The 22,124-nt window shown below is 40.0% G+C and overlaps 1 protein-coding gene across 1 annotated transcript; it reads right to left on the bottom strand.

The window, feature by feature from the left end:
• Positions 1 to 1,888: 1,888 nt before the first annotated feature.
• Positions 1,889 to 21,289, bottom strand: LOC121374227. Its single transcript, XM_041501224.1, has 2 exons — positions 18,148 to 21,289; positions 1,889 to 3,395 (listed from the first exon to the last, which is right to left on the bottom strand). The coding sequence occupies exon 1, from the start codon at positions 21,228 to 21,230 to the stop codon at positions 18,381 to 18,383; it is 2,850 nt and encodes a 949-aa protein (XP_041357158.1). The 5' UTR covers positions 21,231 to 21,289; the 3' UTR covers positions 1,889 to 3,395; positions 18,148 to 18,380.
• Positions 21,290 to 22,124: the final 835 nt, after the last annotated feature.

Below are 22,124 nucleotides of genomic sequence, written 5' to 3'. Positions count from 1 at the left end.
TCAGACTTCATGGCGAGGCGGGATCATTCTGAATGCAGGCCAGGTTGTACTTCAGTGATACTGTGCTTGCCTGATATGCCATGGGTCACAGGATCGATCGCCCTCAATGGACTCTGATTTCCCCTACCCGTTCTGTCTATGGCAAAGTGTGTATGACAGATCCCTTGCTGCTTTTTCGATAGGGGTAGATAAGTTGCGGAAGCGGGTTTCCTCTCTTTCTTTAGACCAGGGCGGGATTTAGTTCAGTCGGTTGAGTGCTCGCTTGAGGTACTTGCGTCGCAGGATCGAACCACCTCGATGCATCCATTCAACTGATTGTTTCTCGTTCCAACCAGTGCACCACAACTGGTCAAAGGCCGTGGTATGTGCTTTCCTGTCTGTGGGAAAGTGCATATAAAAGATCCCTTGCTGCATTAAGAAAAATGTAGCGGGTTTCCTCCGATGACTGCGAGTCAGAAATACCAAATGGGTGCGATTATGTGTGTGTTTCCCGAGAGTGTGGCTCGGGTGATGTTGTACGTATTTGTATATGTATATATATATATCAAGGTAGCCAGAGTGCCATTCTAGACCTAGACGGACATTTGGACGGTTATGGTCGTTCTCTCAGCCCGAGGTAATATATAGCAAAAACACGGAATTGCTACCTACCACCGGGTAGGAAATATTTCCCCTAATAGTAGGCAATACAACAATAACCATATATTTGACGCTAGATGCCATTACATTGATCATTTTCGACAGCACCCCTTCCAATAATGTTCCGATTAAATACGTATGTGCTGACGGTTTCTTCCTGTAGTGTGTTAGTGATTAATCTGTCAAATATTTGTTATCAGCGAACGCGAAATTGATCAATGTAATGGTATTTAACGTCAAACATAGAGTTATTGTTGTATTAAAGCGGAAATTTTTGCCTACTCGGTGGTAGGCAGCAATTCCGTAGTTTCGCTATAGATTTATCTCTGGCTGAGAACGCGATCATGACCGTCCAAATGTCCGTCTATCTCTCAAACGGCAGAGTATTCATGCTAATATGTAGGCTGCTCAAGATTACAGCTATGACCATTTCTTTATTCCCTAAACGGGCGGGACATAGCCCAGTGGTAAAGCGCTTGCTTGATGCGCGGTCAGTCTGGGATCGATCCCCGTCGGTGGACCCATTGGGCTGTTTTCTTGGTCTAACCTATGCACCACGACTGATATACCAAATACCGTGGTATGTGCTGTCCTGTCTGTGGGATGGTGCAAATAAAAGATCCACTGCTACTAATGGAAAAATGTAGCTCTAAAACTATATGTCAAAATTACCAACTGTTTGACATCCAATAGCCAATGGTTGATTAATCAATGTTCTCTAGTGGTGTCGTTAAACAAAAACAAACTTGTTCTTTCCTAAACCAAACGATGCAGCTGAGTAGGTTACCAGTTACATGTATGTATACCGCAGTTCTTGTAATGAATACACTGCACGTGGTACCGGCCTCGGTGGTGTCGTGGTTAAGCCATAGGACATAAGACTGGTAAGTACAGGGTTCGCATCCCGGCATCGGCTCCTACTCAAAGCGAGTTTTAACGACCACTACACCTTTTTCTGTCACTAACATCTAACCCACTGTCCTGGATAGACAACCCAATAGCTGAGGACAGCGTGCTTGAAACTTAATTGAATATAAGCACGAAAATAATTTGAAATGAAAATGCATGTGATGTTATTATCAAAATGTTATAAATATGTATGTATTTATTTATATGTATATCATTTGTTGTTTTTATTATAACGCTTATAAGTTGTATAACTTAAAGCAATAAAGAACTTGACAGTATGTTATTATTATTATTTTTAAATAAGATCGTTTAAGATAATATTCTATAACAACAAAAATGATTCTACATAACCGATTTATTAAGTAATAAAATATAAAAATGACTAAACAAAACAATCTGATACAACCACAGACACTGTCAGCAATGTAGTAACTTGAAATAAATAACCGAAATGAATTCAACGTTCAATTTACTCAGATACTGAGAAATATTAACATGACACAGAGGCAATTGTGAAATAAATTGTCTTCACACCTTACCGCACTTTCTCTGGTAAAATAAACCAGCTTACTTTAAGTGTACTGCCAATGATGTACCGTATTTCCTCTAATAAGCGTTCGGGGCGCTTATTAATTTCAAAACGGTCGCAGACCCGAAGCTTATTGGAGACCCGGCCTTTTTTTTTTTGAGACAGGAAGTGATAAAAAAGGACCAATCATTTTTAATAAGGTTTTATTTTTATTTTTTTAAATTATGCCAGGGAGTAATCAGTTTTCGGTTGTCTTACCCGGCGCTTATTAGAGGCCCATCGTTTATTAGATGCCCGGCGTTTATTGTGTTGCAAAGTGTTACAGATCCGGCGTTTATATAAGGCCCGACGCTTATTAGAGGAAATACGGTAGTTCTCAAGTTCTACAGATATTGAAGCTTCTGAAACAGTGAAGACCAAGAATCCAAAAACAATCAGCATAGCGGACCGCTTTTGGGTTAGTTTTGGAATTAAATATATATTGCTGACAATGTAAGTTTTTTTTTTTTTTTTTTTTACACTACACAACAGCGATTTTTGTAATCGAATAAATAAATAAACAAAACAACAAAAGAAAAAAAGTTTAAAAGCTAAGCAAATATATAATGAGCTTTATATGCTCCCAGAAACTGCTTGTAAGCGGTTATTGTGCTTAATTTTATTGATTTTGTGTTAATTTGTGTTTCAAATCATTTTTGAATATATATATTAAAAAATCATTTTACATTACTAACTTGAATAATGAATTTGATACTCAATGATTGTATGCTATGCCAATAAAAACAATAACATTGCATTAATAATCCATCCATCGTGATGTCTGCTAGAAAATTATAACAATAATGATGATAGATCCACGCTAGGAAACCATTTTTACCTATCCGTGCGTTATGCAAACATTAAAAAAACAGAGAAACAAAACAGAAACAAAAATCGAAAAAACAAAACCCCCCAAACAAACAAGAAAAGAAAAAGTTGCTAGATATTCTGATAACGACTGAAATTCCAGAGCTGAATCATCCTATTTGTGCTCATAAACACATTCTTGCCCGAAAGCCTAACTTAGGAAGTTGTTTTGTATCCAGCAGTGCCGGTAAATCGTGATTTATTTGTGTTCTGGCGAGAGGATTTTCGGCTGCATTCCAACAATTGAAAGTTTTTCTGAGATGGCGAATTCCTCGACTGCTGCCTCCAGAAACTGAGTATCCTGAAATCTCTTCCAATATGGACGAACGACTAATGTAGTAGCACTGCTCTCTCATATATACGATGAATGGGGAGACTGATAACATCTGGTGACTTCAGCCGCAAGCAAAACCTGAAATAAATAAAAGGAATATGAGCCATGTTTGTTTACAGGTATTGTGATAAAAGTAAATAGGTGAGGGACACTGGCACAGTCAGAATTTTATATTGGGAGGCCACCCCCATTAGGGGGTGTGGGGTGGGGGCACCTACGCTGTCTATAACTATAGGTCGTGTTACGGAGGGAAGAGCAATTATTATTTTCATTTCATTTTACTTATTTTTTGTGCTTATATCCAATTAAGGTGCAAGCACGCTGTCTTGGGCACGCACCTCAGCTATCTGGGTTGTCTATCCAGGACAGTAGGTTAGTTGTTAGTTGTTAGTAGTTAGTGGGAGACAAGAGGGTGTAGTGGTCTTACACCTACCCATTGAATCGTTAAAACTCGCTCTGGATGAGAGCCAGTACCGGGCTGCGAACCCTATACCTACCAGTCTTATGTCCAATGGCTTAACCACGACACCACCGAGGCCGGTGCAAATATTAAAGGTGGTGGTGGTGGGGGGGGGGGGGGAGAGACGCTATAGCCCCACTCTATCTACACCAGTAACACCCCACCCCTCAAGAATCCATAGCACTATAAATGCATGTTCACACCGAAGCTAGTGATAACATGATATGATGTAGGTAAACAAAGTGAATAAAATGTATGTGAGCCATGGGTATGATAGAAATGTTTACACGTATTGTGATGCAAATAAATAGCTAGGATATCCCCATGGCTCAGTGAAAAGTACACATAACACAAGTGTATGTGCACACCGAAACCAGGTCAGAACTAACGCCTGCATACAGGTACTAGATAATTAGCTTTAGAGCGGCTATGCGGTAACGCGCAACTAGAATGCACATGTGTGATACGTGCATAAAATATGACCTTGTAAACGGTGGTCGACCTTACACGACCTTTTTATTGTGTACATTCTATTTTGCAATATAGGCAAACACCGTGCGAACTCCAAGGCAAAGCAATGGAGCCCTAATATAGAGGTAGCTGTAATATTATTGGTTAATCTACAAAACTTTATCATGTCTGAATAAATATGCAATAGTTGAAGTTGGTTTTGTTTAACGACACCAATGGAGCACATTGATTTATACATCATCGGCTATTGGATGTCAAATATTTGGTAATTCTGACATTTAGTCTTAGAATGGAAACCCGTTACATTTTTCCATTAATAGCAAAGGATCTTGTATAATATGCACCATCCCACATACATGATAGCACATACAACAGCCTTTGGTATACCAGTCGTGGTACACTGGTTTGAACGAAGATGCAACAGAGTGAAACAAGAGTCCGTGATGTTGAAATAGGGACATTCCCTCTTAACAATAAACTAAAGCTAGTCTCCACAACCGTTACTTTACAGAAGAACGTGCGTTTTCAAAAATATTTTTAAAAATGCATTTTGTGGCATTACAACACTAGCACCGGCCTTGGTGGCGTCGTGGTTAGGCCATCGGTCTACAGGCTGGTAGGTACTGGGTTCGGATCCCAGTCGAGGTATAGTATTTTTAATCCAGATACCGACTCCAAACCCTGAGTGATTGCTGCTAATCGGAAAGAGTAGCCCATGAAGTGGCGACAGTGGGTTTCCTCTCAAAATCTGTGTGGTCCTTAACAATATGTCTGACGCCATATAACCGTAAATAAAATGTGTTGAGTGCGTCGTTAAATAAAACATTTCTTTCTTTGTTTTTTACAACACTAGGATGACTATAAACAATTCGGATGTATGAAAATGGATATTCTAAACAATAACATGTAAGTAATGTCTGATTTAAATGATAAAAAACCAGCTTAAACAGTGAAACATGCGCTGTAGTGTTTAAAAACTATGGCCTGTCACTTTAAATAGCATTTCTATCATTCAGACGCAACCCACTACTCGCACTAATAACCCCACCCCATAAACATACAATCAGTTTTAATACAACCATTACAAAAGTGTTTGCATCAATTCTCAAATGCATATACGAATACTCATGGTAATAGCCGACCCCCCCCCCCCCCTTTCCACCCCACCTGTGACCCTCCACGCAACCACCACCACCACTACCACCATCATACGATCAGTTCTGGTACAACCATCAAAGAATTCTCCTAACACAACAAAGCACATGAACAACCTTTCGTTTCCCTTTGAATGCTAATGTGAAAGTAATTACCGGCATTGAGCAAAACCCCTCCGTTTAGATTGTGTTGTTTGCCTGCATGTTATAACAGTATTGGTTACATCTTGAGCACAGACGAGGCCACACAAAGCCAACCATAAATAGCAAACGCATTAGGCTGCGGCGAACGCGGTGTAAACAACAGTTTACAAGTTTACTGAGTTTACTGAGTTCAAAGTTAACATTTATTTCTACTGACAAGGAGTTTGATCTTGCATTGCGTTGTGTGTAATGAGCGGATTAGATCTATTTCCACTCTCCACGTGTTCTCCGTTTATCATGTTTGACCACTGCAATGGAACTAATGATTTCCAACAAGCACGTTTAAAGGATAGGAGATACCTTTTTACCGTGGGATACATACCAGAGCTGGCAGTTCTAAATTAGCTAATTATATAACGTGTTGCTCATTTCTAGTCCTGTTTCTGTTAAACAAATGTACGCCATTATGTTTGCTTTTTAAAGGCGGATTTCACTCTTAAATGTTCTGTATTCATCATCTAGGACCACTACAGTGAAACTAATGATTTCCATCAAACATCCGGCCTGTACGTTAATAGACAGGTCTACTTATTAACATCGGATGCATACCAGAGTTATCAGTCATTGCTCTAAATTAGTTAATTTTACGAGATATCAACGGGTTGCTCATTTTCAGTCCCATTTATGTTAAACAAATGGGCACCATTATTTAGTTTTTACTGTTTGTGGTTGTTTTCTATTATTAAACGACTAAAAATCTTTCTATTTTTCTTTCTTATATAAAATTTTAGGGTCGTACCTAGTTTAAATTGGAGGGGGTGGGGGAGGGCAGTAAAAATTGGGTCAAAGTATTATAGTATCCATTCCAGCTAGAAGAAATGACATGGCACTTTTTAACTTGTTAGGACAACTCCCCATCCTACCCACTAACGCCACAAGAAAACTAGTCCTGCCCTCACCTAGTTAGTAAGTAACGGCCTTGAATTTATGATCAGTTATCTGTGTTTTTTGTTTTAGACACATACACTGGCTCGAGTCCGCACCACCAACGTTCGAAGATAACTTAATCTTTAGTTAGATCTACACCCTATGGATACCACGTTTACGTGACAAATGATCTGAGGGATTTTAACATTTACTTTCATGTCTACTGCCGTTACAAGATATACACAATCATCTAAAGAAACACTGAATGCCCACAACCGCCAAAACAAAGCCCATCCTAAAAACAAATGAAAACAAATCCCCGCACATTATCACATTCTACTTCTAAACAGCGACATGTGAGATGTTGGGGGGGGGGGGGGGGGGGGGCAGGGGGCCTCGGCACAACAACATACACTTGCGGAATACTCAAGGAAATATAAAATGGGCTGGGGTGCGCAAGGTATTGTTTCGACTATTCACCAAAAGAAAGAACAAAATAAAATAATATTAAACCATCATCAACACGTATATAACACCCGCCATCCATGAAAACTGGTGTGATGCAATTATGCAAGGTATATATTATAAACTATACATTTTTGAACATTTTTAAAGATCTGCTTCAATATGAACAAAGTTTACCACCAGCTTTACCAAAACATAATGACATGACACCCCCGCCCCTAACCCCATGTAATAATTTCAGGAATGTCCTAAATACAAATCTGTTTATAGAGTTTAATATCAAACTTGTCCAAACCAAGGGTGTAGACTGAACACTTTAATAATCAACTGGCAACAGGAGCATTATCAAAACACAGCTGTTTAAATGGCTGACATATTACGACGTAGATCTAGCGAATACATGTATATCACACAGGAACGACATTCAGCTGATTTGTTATCATTTATCAGCGGCGCTAAATGATGGAGGGAGAATATGCCAAGTGGTAGAATTTCCAACACAGATAAGTCTTATCAGACTCGCGAGAATGAAAGAAGTGCTTTCATTACTCAAGCGGCACGAAAATCCTACCATATTTGATATATTCTAACAAGCTAAATTAGAAGTGCACGCTTTGGCATAAACAAGCAATTTTTATAGGACATAAAATATGTGTAATTAGATGAGAAATGGTAATGGTATAGCTACCGTGAGCACCCTGTGAAGACTTGATGTTCCTCTGAATGTAATATATTAAGATAAGACAAGTATTAGCATGTGACTCATCCATGATCATTTCAATGGCTATGCAATACTTGAGATTATTTTTTGGTATGCGCCGATAAGCTGTAAGGAAATAAACTGCATATCATACTCTCACAAGTAAACAGAGAGATATGACAAAACTGTCGATTTTCATAACAAGTATTTCGCTTACAATACTACTTTGTGAAGAGTTAAAAGATTCACTTCACGTGGGCAAGTCGGAATCGACAATCCGTCAGTATTAGTACGCCTAGTCTCCATAAAATATCTAATACAACACAGACAGTCGCAGGTATCAAACCGTTAGGCGAATATTTTCTCATTAAAAAATGTCGCTCGGTTGCTACAATCTACGTCGGTCTGCAGAAAGAAAGAAAGAAAGAAATGTTTTATTTAACGACGCACTCAACACATTTTATTTACGGTTATATGGCGTCAGACATATGGTTAAGGACCACACAGATTTTGAGAGGAAACCCGCTGTCGCCACTACATGGGCTACTCTTCCGATTAGCAGCAAGGGATCTTTTATTTGCGCTTCCCACAGGCAGGATAACACAAACCATGGCCTTTGTTGAACCAGTTATGGATCACTGGTCGGTGCAAGTGGTTTACACCTACCCATTGAGCCTTGCGGAGCACTTACTCAGGGTTTGGAGTCGGTATCTGGATTGAAAATCCCATGCCTCGACTGGGATCCGAACCCAGCACCTACCAGCCTGTAGACCGATGACCTGCCACGACGCCACCGAGGCCGGTCGGTCTGCAGAAGGCGTGATACATACATTATGGCAACCAGGATTTACAGAAGAATGTGCGTTTGTTTCAGTGCCGAATAATAGTGGTGTATTACGGGGGTAGGTGGGGTGGGGGTGGGTGGGCATACTCCACCGGAAAATGCATTAAAAACTTCCTTTTTGGGGGGTGGGGGTGGGGTGTAATCAGGTTTCGACTCCCACCCACTCCCTCCTAGACATGGGTCTGCCCTAGGGAACTTTGTAACCGTTTCGTCTGTACTACTGAAGCGCCACCAGCTGGCTATGCGTTTAATGCTGGAATGCGGTAGCAGGTGTAACGTTTATGATGACTGGCTCCGCGATCTGACCAAATGAACGCCACAAATGTGCCATATGCGGCTAATGACTGTGTTCCAGCATTCAGTGAATGTAAAGAATACTAGCAGTATACATGCTGTTTAAAGCCACAGTATCGCTGAAATGCATTTTACTAATGCAAAACAGAAACAACCACTTAACAAACGAGTTTCGTACCACTATCTACGGAATTCAGGGGATATTTATTTAATACAATGTACAATGTGATCCGCCATCAGAGCGTCGATTTGGCGAAAACATAATTTAGTTAACAAATAACAAAAATCGAAGAATGTCGAATCATGACTCCCCCCCAAAAAAAACACACACCAAAAAAACAACAAACACCCCCCCCCCCCCAAAAAAACCCCAAAAAAACCCCCCAACAAAAACAATAACAATACACAACCCCAATACAAATGATGCAGTATTACACTTCTTGGGCCTATTTAAAAAATACATCGCAAGTTTACGTCTGCAACTAGCAGTTATACCGGTCATTCATTTACACGTGTTTGACATCTATTTCACGCATCAAATTAAATCATTACGGAAGATGGAGCATTTTAAGAATAAAAAGAAAATTAAATATGTGTACTTCAAACTATATTTCTTGTACTATAATAACAATAATAAGAATTGTGGTTTAGTCGTAGATTTACGTTTACGTGCAAAACTAGGCTTACGACGTTTTGTGTAATTGGGACCACTAGCGTATCCAAGGTGCGAGTGTTGGTGCGGGGAGGGGTGGGGGTGTGTGTGTGTGTGTGTGTGTGAGATAGAGCCATGGCTCTCAAGAACACTTTACAATGACTAGGTTCAAAAATACATAACAAATAAATCAAGGAATATTGCATTGCCAGCAGACTTGAGTACGAAGCTTATTCTCAAAAGCACATGGCTAGGACCTCGATTTGGAAACCCCCGCCGGTAACTGTTTCTTCAACTTGAAGGAACGTAATTAGAGATGAGTCAATATGTTTGCCACGGGGAACAAATGTACTCGAGACATCTTGCAGTAGATAAATCTGAAATGAATTGCTTTTTTGAAAGGGAGGCAGAGTTTGTTTCTAAATCGAGAGTTTCCCCGTCATGTGTTATTTTACACGGGAACGCAAATGCTACGCGCACGTGTTTTTTGATGCGATAAATAGCAATCAAAGACAGTCAGTCGTCGGTGATATCCCATCAGTCTTCGCGCTCGCTACTTACACTTTTTTCCTCTTTTTTTTTTTTTGCTAGCGAACGCCCCGGATGTTTCGATGGTATCGTAAATTTAACGATAACACAAATTAGGATTTATTAGAACCAAACCCAACAAGTGTACCAAGTAAACAACCACGCGAAAAACAAAGCAGTAGTTAGTAGTAAAAACAAAAGTAGAAGATAAAATCTTCAAACGTTTGTCCTTCACACTTGACTGTGGTCAATGAACCACTCTCAGATATGTTGTTTTAATTACAAATGGAGAGGTTGTTTTATTTAACGACACCACTAGAGCACATTGATTTATTAATCATCGGATATTGGATGTCAAACATTTGGTAATTTTAACATATAGTCTTAGAGAGGAAACCCGCTACATTTTTCCATGTTATATGCACCATCCCACAGACAGGATACCACATACTACGACCTTGGAATACCCGTCGATGTGCACTGGCTGGAACGAAAAATAGCCCAATGGTCCCACCGACGGTGATCGAGCCTAGACCGAACGCGCATGAAGCGAGCGCTTTACCACTTGGCTACGTCCCGCCCCAAATCGCCAAACAAACGATTATGTCCATCACACTTTACTGCACGTCAATGAACCACTCTCAAATGTGTTGTTTTAACTATGTCACAGTTGTAAGGGGCCGTACAATTAAACACGATTCTACGTGACATTGAATGAGAAGATGATAGCACGATACAGCGTCTCAAAGCGCAATGAAATACAATGACCTTAATGAACTAATGAAGTTGTCAAACACGTGCCCAATTCCTTTTTTCTTTGCACAATAAAATGTCTTCAATCAATGAACTACTACAGCGAACCGGTCTCAGTTTTTGTTTTCCAAAGAATTTGCACAATTTATTACACCTACAACAATAAACTCTAAAATCTGTTAATACTGATTTCAGTTTCATCTTGAATTAAAGACTATGTATGTGAGAAAAAAGCACATTTGTTTCCTTGCAAAACAAAAATATATATATATTATTTAAAAAAGTGACTTGCAGCCGGCTTCTCAGGTTTTAAAATGGATAGATAAAAGTTTGTTTTGTTTAACGAGACCACTAGTTATTGGATGTCAAACATTTAGTAATTCTGACAAGTAGTCATTCAAGAACTAAATTCTGATGAATTGTTATAACAATTTTAAAATCATAATACTAGTATTTCAAATGCAAAATCTTCCAGAACACATTTTCGCCTATAACGGAAATGTTGCCATTTTCTTTCTTTCTTTTTTTTTTTTGGGGGGGGGGGGGGGGGGGGGGGGGTGGTGGTAATAGTATTATCAATTCATTGCTGTTCTGTTATACTCCTGGGTTAATATACTCGTGCCTAGGATTGCATCATGCGGAATTTAAAACAACTTGGCAAGCAGCCCTGTCTATACTCCTGGAAGATTTGGAAAAGCAATTATTTTAAGAGGGAAAAAACCAACATATATGACGGCTCGCACTTTAAGCGTACAGCTTAAAGCCAAAAGAATAAATGAACACCTGATCCCAGGAAACACACTTATATATGGCTTATATATGTACTTGACTTGTGTATGCAGGGCTGTACCCTGATCAAAATCCTAGGGGAGGGGGGTGGGGGGTGGGTGGGTGGGTGGGTGCACTACTTTTTTTTTTATAAACAAATGAAACACTATACAAATTAAACCTGGGATGTGTATGCTATATCTGGAGTAAAAAACAACAACAACAACAAAAAGAGAGAAAAAAAGTTAGATTCTGGGGGGGGGGGGGGGGGGGGCTGCCCCCCCCCCCCACGAGAATCTCACTTTTTTCTCGGTTTTTTGTTTGTTTTTGTTTCAAGAAAGAGAAGAAACCAGAAGACTCCACAGTGAATTAGTCCTCACGACACACTCACATGGGGTATTTTTAAATAGCCGTGTGTAAAAATAGTTCTACCTAATTTACGTACGCTTCCACCTTCACTAAACATGCTACCTGGAGCTGTTTGTTTTGTACCACGGTGCTATTTACCATGGTACGACAGGTAAATGCTGAGACTTTCAAGTAATGAATCACCCATGGTATTTAGCAGTTAAATAATCAATTCCAGTCATCGCCTTGCCCTCTTTCCCGGTCTACCTTTCTTTTTTTCTTTTTTTAAAAGAACTTATCTTCACAGAATAATGCGGAGTGGCAGAAGTATCTATTTTAATCGGTGTCGTTCGTACTATTCAACTTCGATAAAGTTTTAAATTTGTTATGTTTAACGACACCACTAGAGCACATTGATTTATTTATCATCGGCTATTGGATTATCGGCTATTGGATGTCAGACATTTGGTAATTTTGATATGTTTTAAATTTGTTATGTTTAACGACACCACTAGAGCACATTGATTTATTTATCATCGGCTATTGGATTATCGGCTATTGGATGTCAGACATTTGGTAATTTTGATATAATTATAGTTTTAAAGAGGAAACTCGCAGCATTTTCACTTCAATAGCTAGAGATCTTTATATACACCATCCCACAGACAGGACACCACATACTACGGCTTTTGCAAGTTTTGGTATAACAGTGGTGGTGCACTGGTTGGGGCGAAAAAAAGAAAGAAAGATAGTGATTCAGAGCCCCATCCCTAACATTATCAACATTTTTGGGCCAATAGAAATTTAAAAACCAAAACCAAAACAAAACCAAAAAACCCCAAAACAAAACGGTGAGAGATTAGGTCCACTGAGGTAATTCGATCCTTAAATGCAAACACCCCAAGCAAACACTCCACTGAGCGAAGGAGTTAAATCCCGTGTACGGCCCTAGTTTGTGTCGATCTATTATATCTAGAAGAGCCTAGAACAGGCGATATAACATGAAGTGTATATTGATCCCAATGTGGCATGTTTGACAGAAAGTGTAGGAACTGCAAACACGGGTATAAAGACGGGTATAAAGGTATTTTAGCATTGCAGCACGTATCCTGTAAGAGGCACCCATTGTACTAATTGTGGGACAGGAGAGGAGATAAAAAGGTTATTACGTTCAAGTATACCAACTCTAGTACGAAGCTATGACTCGTCAACAGATTTCCCAGGCGCGTGTGTAGGAATTTTATCGGGGTGTGTCTGTGTCTAAATAGTAGCGAGCGCAGTTTATAGGGCTGGAGGGTTGGGTTGGAGTTTGGGTCATGCTCCTCCGAAAAATATATTGGAAAAAACCCCAACAAAAAACAAATTTACTTCAACGCCTGCTTTCCCGTGAAAAAAAGAGAACATTGATCCCTAATCACCCCTTCAACACCACTCAAAACAATCTGTCACAGTAAAAAAAAAAAAAAAAAAAAAAAAAAAAAAAAAAAAAGTAAAAAGGGGTGTAATTTATTTCGTAGTTTACAAGGTGTATACCACCAAATCAAATCCCTAAAGATGCACCGTAACATATATTATGCAGCCAAAACTGCTACAGTACGCGTTTCAATTTACACCATCGATGGGGGTGGGATAAGCTCTCACGTCAAGTCCGTCTCTCCGTCTCTGTCTCTCTCTCTACTGGCCTTGGTGGCGTCGTGGTAGGCCATCGGTCTACAGGCTGGTAGGTACTGGGTTCGGATCCCAGTCGAGGCATGGGATTTTTAATCCAGATACCGACTCCAAACCCTGAGTGAGTGCTCCGCAAGGCTTAATGAGTAGGTGTAAACCACTTGCACCGACCAGTAATCCATAACTGGTTCAACAAAGGCCATGGTTTGTGCTATCCTGCGCAAATAAAAGATCCTTGCTGCTAATCGGAAGAGTAGCCCATGTAGTGGCGACAGCAGGTTTCCTCTCAAAATCTGTGTGGTCCTTAACCATATGTCTGACACCATATAACCATAAATAAAATGTTTTGAGTCCGTCGTTAAATAAAACATTTCTCTCTCTCTCTCTCTCTCTCTCTCTCTCTCTCTCTCTCTCTCTCTCTCTCAAATACTGTAATCCTAATATTAGTAGGACCCCACGCGTTTCAAGCATAACAGTATAGACGATACACTGATGCTCGTTAAATTATAGGAATTTACTGAGCAGAATAAACATTTTATGACAACAGACATTTGAATCGCAGACATGGCCGTATTTAACGCGGCATTCAAATTATGTGCGCTTTGAACTTTGACCTAGTGAAATGCTATTTGGTATATTGCTACCTAGAAACAATTTTCAAACTGCACTTAATCATGAAGTTTCTCTTCGCCAAAACTGAGACATAAATGTTTTTTTATTTGCTCTTCAAATGTTGGGCGTTGCTGAAGACAGAAATGGCATAAGAAAAAATCAAAGCCATCTGAAGTAGGCCTACACTTATTATCATTAGTTTACGTCGCACCATCATAGCACCATCATAGCCAATTTGACGCCCGGGAGCTTAGAGTGGCAAATAATGTACACATAAATGAGTCATAAAGAAGTATGTTATAAATATTAAGTCTAGTCGTTATAAACACTCCTCGAAGACATATGTGGTATTAACATGGATACCGTCTAACGAAGATTTTCGATGATATTAGTTTGTAGGATAGATAGATGGAAACAAAAGCACAGACAGAGAGAGAGAGAGAGAGAGAGAGAGAGAGAGAGAGAGAGAGAGAGAGAGAGAGAGAGAGAGAGAGGTGGTGAGAAAGAGACCAAAGAATGTTTTTTAAAGTTTGTTTTGTCTAACGACACCACTGGAGCATATTGATTTATTAATTATCGGCTATCGAATGTCAAACATTTCGTTTGTGTGTGTCTGTGTCTGTGCCTACGCCAAAACAATGGCACCCCACTGCCACCACCATTAATAACCACGGGTCTATTAGAAAGGAAGGGAAGAATGTTTCATGGTAGTCGCTTGAGGTGATCAATTCAAGTTTTAAATGAGATTTTCAGTCATTTTAAACCTAGTTGAAAAAGGGGCCTCAGGATATTTAAATTGAATATATAGGCACTCGGTCACGGATATAGTGGGCCTTATTTCTCTAAATATGGATTATAAATGGAAATTACATTCATTTGGAATACCAAACCTAGTTATTGTATGATTCAAAACATTTCAATTGTACTACGATCGAGGGAATTCCGTGACATGCTTCATTTAAAAAACAAATGGAACTCTTCTTGTGAAAAGTAATAAAAAATACGGCAACACAGACTCGTAGTGATGAGGCTATATATACGACAACCGTATAATGTAGTTTTGAATTTTATATAAACGACCGTCGTGTATAGAGACTTGGCAAATGAGGGCCGGTTATATACATAGCAAATAATAAAAAATATATTATTTCATGACGAAAATAACTGCGAATACGCTGAAATAAAATAATAAACAGTCGGAACACGAACTCACCATTTATTATTATTATTATTATTATTATCATCAGGCGCGTGTACATGGACTTTAGCAGGGTAGAGAGTCTAGACGGTTACGCTATAGTGCTTGGTTCGCAAACGGATAACACGTTTTCTAGCGTCACCACTACGACCAGCCAGTGGTTTTTCGTTAAAGGTTTGCAAATTATTTTGACTAATTCGCAAAGTGTTCATTCGGTTTAATGTATAGCGTAAAAAACAGTATACTGTCGCATGTTTTGCCGCCCAAAGATTAGCTTAACTATTACTTTACCCATATGAATCCAGTTCTACGTGCAGGGACAAATTCAGCCTGCCGTTTGTTCGTGTGTGCACGCACGTTAATCTTGCATTTTAATAGCCAAAAAATCCCCAGATAAAACACCACCCCCTCCACCCCAAAAAGGTATTAGTAGAATAATTCTACTACTACTACTACTACTACTACTAATTGTGTATTATTATTATTATTACTACATGTATTATAATGTTGGTAAAATCACGTCGCGGTGGTGTGGGTGGGGCGGTTGTTACAGAAACATTACATAAATTTAGAGGGGGACCCGGGAGTGGTCTCAGCGTTACTGGTATAAAAATATGTATTTTGAGTTTTATTGCCCCTTGCAATTTTGCGCATTTGAAATATGACTAAATACAAAAAAATAACCTTTTATTCATATTGATTTGCGGTAAAATTAATGTTTGTTTAATTTACGTAAGCAGCCTCAAAATTGCAGTCAGTGAAGAAAGTTCAAGCCCTGTTAGTTTGTGTACTGTCCGTTGTTAGTTTCTCTTTCAGATAATCTACCTCAGCAGCTGATAATTTGTAATTTTTATTTATTTATTATTATTATTATTATTATTATTATTATTATTATTATTAGTTTATTTTTTATTATTAATTTATTTATTATTATAATTTTTTTTGTTAGTACTGTAGGGGCAATATTACGCTATTCATATGTCTATGGAAAACGTACACAAAGGGTCCGATATATTCATATACCCCCCCCCCCCCCCCCCCCATCTCCCCTGTTCAGAAAACGCATTGTTCGTATAGTACTTAGTATGTATTCCTCCTGTTCCAGATGGTTCGGTAATAAGGATCAATCAAATACTTATTTATCGTCTAGATATACATTTTTTTGCTGTGCATATAGCCAGCCCTCGTTAGCGGAGGCTATATACACGGTCATCGTATATAAACACCGTCTAGTTCAGAGTATTCTTTAAAAATGTAACAATTCCTATCCCAAGTCAGCTGTTATGGCATATTTTGCATAATAATGAATTTGACAAAGGTGGAAAATGAAGGTGTTTGTGATCCAGATGTTTAGAGTTTTTCGCGTACGACTAACGATAAATTTACCATTAGATGCAAAGGCCTAACTAGTCGGGATTGTCGACGTTTAACGTGCTTCTGTTACTACAATAAATTAATGTATAAGCTTATTATCATTCAGTACATGTTTTTATTCATTTTTAATAACTTATTTTCATTTTTTTTTAAATTATTATTTACCCAACGTCGCAAAGGACATAACGGTCAAGCGTTGTCATTACACGAGCTTGGTCAATCGTTTTAACACGCGGTTATTCGGGGGGATGCCAGCGGCGGTCCCGTCTGCGTCGCCGCCCCCACCACGACCAATCCGGACGGAGCGACAGGAGGCGACTCGCCAACCAGCCGCACCGACTGTGCAGATGCGGGAAGTGGAGCAGCCAACCAGTGCACCGCGACCAGCGTCACCTGTTCCCTCTCGGCGTTCGTCTGCGTCGAGACCCCCACCCACGGGGGACTCCGCGACGGCGACTCTGGATGTTGGGGCTGTCAAGAGGAAGTCCGTGACCCCCCAGGAGGACCAACCAGCCAAGACGCGGCCTTCTACTTCCTCTTCGGGTGACTGGAGAGTGGTAGCGCGGAAGATCAAAGGTCAGTACTTTAAGTACTTGGTGGGAGTCGTCACGGACCCCGACAGACTGCCAGGCGGGGTCTACGAGGAAAACTTCAAGACGTTTCCCGATGGCCACCAGGTCGCCATCCACACGATCAAACTACGGGGAGTGGAAGCTATTGTAGTGACGTCGCGCCGGGATGATCTTTACCGACAGGGATTCCTCAGCCATGACATGGATAACAACACCATCCACAGAATCATGAAGATCGTCACCGGCGCCCAGTACCCACAGATAGTCCACTGCCTTAGCACCCACAGCTACAGGAGACTTGTGCCTCACTTTGAGGAGAGGAACATCATCACCTCCCCGTAGAAGCTGTGCACCCAAACGGCCTTAACGAGGCCACTCGCGTGGACATATCGATCGGACTTTAAACTTTTAGATCTGCGTTCAAAATTTTATGTCGAAATTACTTTTTTTTTTTTTTTAAATATTATTAAATAGTCCGATCCTCTCTTCTTTCTCTTATTTAATTTTGGACTGTCCTTCTAAAATGCTCCAAATTATATAAATATTCGAGATGGGCGTGTTCGAAACCCTAGAGGTATATGGGCACGTTAAACTAGTTATCATCATCATCATCATCACACCTCTGCTCTCCAAATAGCCGTTATTTTTCTCTGAATTATGGACCGTCGACATAATTCTAATATTTTTACAAAATATCAATAATAAGTAGGATATGGTGGTTATGTAGATGGTTCAATAAAGTACTTTTAGGTACAAATCATATTTATATATTGTCATATAATACTTTGTTGGGTCAATAATTAGGTCAATCATCCGAGACTGAGCGCCTTTAAATATATACTTATGCTAAATATATTAACTTTCACACTTATCAAAACATAAAATACAGGTTTCTTACCTTTACAATGATGTCAAAACTTCATCGCAAAGTCGAACAGACACAATCATTGTGAAATAATGTAAGTCGAAAATTAACGTTAATAAAAAGATCCAAAAAAAAAAAAAAAGTTTTGTTCTGAAATAGTACAGCAGTATGCAAAAGATTAAGCGATCGTTTTTGTTTGTTTTGTTTTCAAACAAACCAAAAAAGAAAAGAAAAAAGAAAATAGTGTCAATCTTTAAAGCATGTACTTAAATCCTGTACTCCAGTAACGTTACGTATGTGTTAGACGCCCCGTAATTGGCATTCAACGTGACCTTGACACCCTTGTTTCTGAAGCGATCTAGAGCAACCGTGCCCTCAAAGTTATCTCCCCTTAACTGTAAATGGTTCCAGTGAATGCCATCAACAACGACCACTGCCTCTCTCGCATGGGGAATGTGGACCTTGAAGTTGACGTTATGAAGGGGACAGGACGAGTCGAGGACGATCGGTTCGTACAGGTAGCAGTCATTTTTCCACTCAGCAAACAGCTTGGGGAAGGCGCGTGCAGCTTTTGTCGCCCGGTCCACTTTAATCAAATAATTAAAAACGTTAAGAAGGGTCTTGCTGGTGTCTGATGCGGGAAGAGCATATATTTCGAACTGGAAGTAGCCTGATCTGGGGAAGTTAATGATGAAGAAGATGGTGTTATCTTTCCTCTGCGTGAAAACGTAATCGGACAGGTTTTTCGATTGATCATGGCAATCGATTAATTGCATGGTAATTTTGACATCCTTCGTCGATTTCAACCTGATTTCGCATTCATTATCGGGTATAGAAAATTTCTGTTGCTTATGACTGTCAGTCGAGAGCCCGAATCTACTAAAGTTTTCAAGGGCTCCAAGATAGTGGTCTTCTACCCGAGGCCATGAGCCAGAAGCCATCACGTTCTTTTCTTCTTCTACCGGTGACCACGAGCTTTGCGTATTAACAATTGTGTACTCCAAGAGCGTTGTATAACGTGTGTTACTCGTCCCGTAAGTAGCATTTAACGTCACCGTGACGTCTTTGTTTCCATAGCGATCCAGAGCAACCGCGCCCTCAAAGTTCTCTCCCCTTAATTCCAAATGACGCCAGTCCTTGCCATCGACAACGATCGCCGCCTTTGTAGCATTGGGGATGTGGATCTTGAAGTTGACATTTTGGAGACCAGAGGACGAACTAAGGACGATTGGTTCGTACAAGTAGCAGCCTCCGTCTTCAAACTGAGTATACTTCTTGGGGAAGACATGTGCAGATTTTGATGCCCGGTTCACTTTGATCATATAATTAAAAACGTTAGGCAGGGTCTCATTTTCGTAGTTTGAGGGCAGGGCAAATATCTCAAACTTGTAATAGCCAGATTTGGGGAAGCTGATCATGAAGAAAATGGTGTTGCCCTTCTTCTGCGTGAAAACGTAATCGGACAGCTTTTTCGATTGGTCACTGCAATCGATTAAATTCGTAATAATTTTGACATCCTTCGTCGATTTCAGCCTGATTTCGCATTCATTATCGGGTACAGAAAATTTATGTTGCTTAGGACTGTCAGTCGAAAGCCCGAATCTACTAAAGTTTTCAAGGGCTCCAAGATAGTGATCTTCTACCGGAGGCCATGAGCCAGAAGCCATCACATTCGTTTCTTTTTCTACCGGTGACCACGAGCTTTGCGTATTAACAATCGTGTACTCCAGGAGCGTTGTATAATGTGTGTTACTCGTCCCGTAATTAGCATTTAACGCCAACTTGACGTCTTTGTTTCCATAGCGATCTAGAGCAAACGCGCCCTCGAAGTTCTCTCCCCTTAATTCCAAATGACGCCAGTCCATGCCGTCGACAACGATCGCCGCCTTTGTAGCATTGGGGATGTGGACCTTGAAGTTGACATTTCGGAGACCAGAGGACGAACTAAGGACGATCGGTTCGTACAAGTAACAGCCTCCGTCTTCAAACTGAGTATACTGCTTGGGGAAGACATGTGCAGATTTTGATGCCCGGTTCACTTTAATCATATAATTAAAAACGTTAGGCAGGGTCTCCTTTTCGTGGTTTGAGGGCAGAGCAAATATCTCAAACTTGTAATAGCCAGACTTGGGGAAGTTGATTAAGAAGAAAATGGTATCACCTTTCTTCTGCTTAAAAACGTAATCGGACAGGTTTTTCGATTGGTTACTGCAATCGATTAATTTCGAAATAATTTTGACATCATTCGTCGTTTTCAGCCTGATTTCGCATTCATTATCGGGTACAGAAAATTTATTTTTCTTATGACTGTCAGTCGACAGCCCGAATCTACTAAAGTTTTCATGGGCTCCTAGATAATTTGCTTCTGTCCCTGGCCATGAGCCAGAAGCCATCGCGTTCCTTTCATCGTCTACCAGTGACAACGACCTTTGCGTATTCACAATAGTGTACTCTAGTAGCGTTGTATAATTTGTACCACCCGCCACGTAATTAGCATTTAGCGTAAGCTTTAAGTTTTTGTTTCTACTGTGACCCAGAGCAATCGTACTCTCGAAGTTCTCTCCCGTTAATTGCAAATGATGCCAGTCCTTGCCGTCAACAACGATCGCCGCCTTTGCAGCATTGGGGATGTGCACCTTGAAGTAGATGTTTTGGAGACCAGAGGACGAGTCGAGGAAGAGTGGTTCGTACAAGTAGCAGACGCCTTGCCACTGAGCGTACTGTTTGGGGAAGACATGTGCAACTTTTGTCGCCCGGTCCACTATGATCAAATAATTAAAAACGTTAGGCAGGATCTTATTTTCGTAGTTTGAGGGCAAAGCATATATCTCAAACTTGTAATAGCCAGATTCGGGGAAGCTGATGACGAAGGAGATGGTGTTACCCTTCCTCTGCGTGAAAACGTAATCGGACAGTTTTTTCGATTCGTCACTGCAACTTATTAATTGCGCGCTAATTTTGACATCCTTAGTCGCTTTCAGTCTGATTTCGCATTCATTATCGGGTATAGAAAATTTATGATGCTTATGACTGTCACACGAAAGCCCGAATTCACTAAAGTTTTCAAGGGCTCCAAGATCAAGGTCTTCTATCGGTAGCCGTGAGCTATGCGCCATCGTGTTTAAAATTGTCAATGCAATCTGAAGCGTCAAAACAATAAATAGGCTACAGCACTAAATTTACCGGAGTTGGACGATTGAATATTCAAACAGTTGGCATTTCTTAGCCTTTGTGAAGTCTGTCATCTACTGAGGTCTTCAGATATGTAATACCAGTAGGTCTAGTTCCATCATAGTTTTTGTGAGTTGACTACTTTGAACCATGACTCACACGTCACATCTGTCAGGAAACCACGCCCTTCACATTATCTCTTGACAGCCACGCACATGCGCAGTCATAGTCGCGCGAAATCGCCCCTCTTTACGTGAGTTGTGTGCTGACAATGACTTTGCAGACATTGATTTAGTATATATATTTTTTGTTTTAAATATGTGTTGACTAGTCTGTTATATTTCACTATAAATATTTTCCAAACAGCTATCAATTATAGCACTTCCAATATGAAAGAGAAAAACACGCATATGAAAATGCATAATACAAAAATGACCTGGACAACACAGACGCGTGTGCAGGGGGATGGGTGGGAAATGTTCGGGGATTGAACCCCTTCTCAATCAAATTTGCTTTTTTTTCCCCAATACATTTTTCGAGGGAGCATGTCTCAACCCCCTATAAACTTCTCTCGCCACAATGTACACCCCCTGTAAATGACCTAGCGACACTAATATCAATAACTGTCAGTTCGGAATCCAACGAGAAAGTTCAGGCAGTGTGCCAAAGGTAACTGTTATTTTGCTGAACGACACCACTAAAGTACACTAATTAATTGTGACACGTAATCTTCAGGCAGGGATGTGATTTTAGCGTTTTATCTGATTCCAGCTTTATTTGGCTTAAAATAATTTGGACAATTTTGCACAAAATGGACTGGATTTGATTGGAAATGCTAA

The sequence above is a fragment of the Gigantopelta aegis genome, chromosome 6, assembly GCF_016097555.1.
Source record: "Gigantopelta aegis isolate Gae_Host chromosome 6, Gae_host_genome, whole genome shotgun sequence".
In the NCBI taxonomy this organism is placed as follows: Eukaryota; Metazoa; Mollusca; class Gastropoda; order Neomphalida; family Peltospiridae; genus Gigantopelta; species Gigantopelta aegis.
The sequence above is the reverse complement of the archived record's forward strand: the minus strand, read 5'-3'. Positions and strand labels throughout refer to the sequence as shown.

What these genes read in the sequence shown, in the direction of transcription:
- LOC121374227 (XM_041501224.1), bottom strand. Translation starts at nt 21,230, where the DNA reads ATGGCGCATAGCTCACGGCTACCGATAGAAGACCTTGATCTTGGAGCC.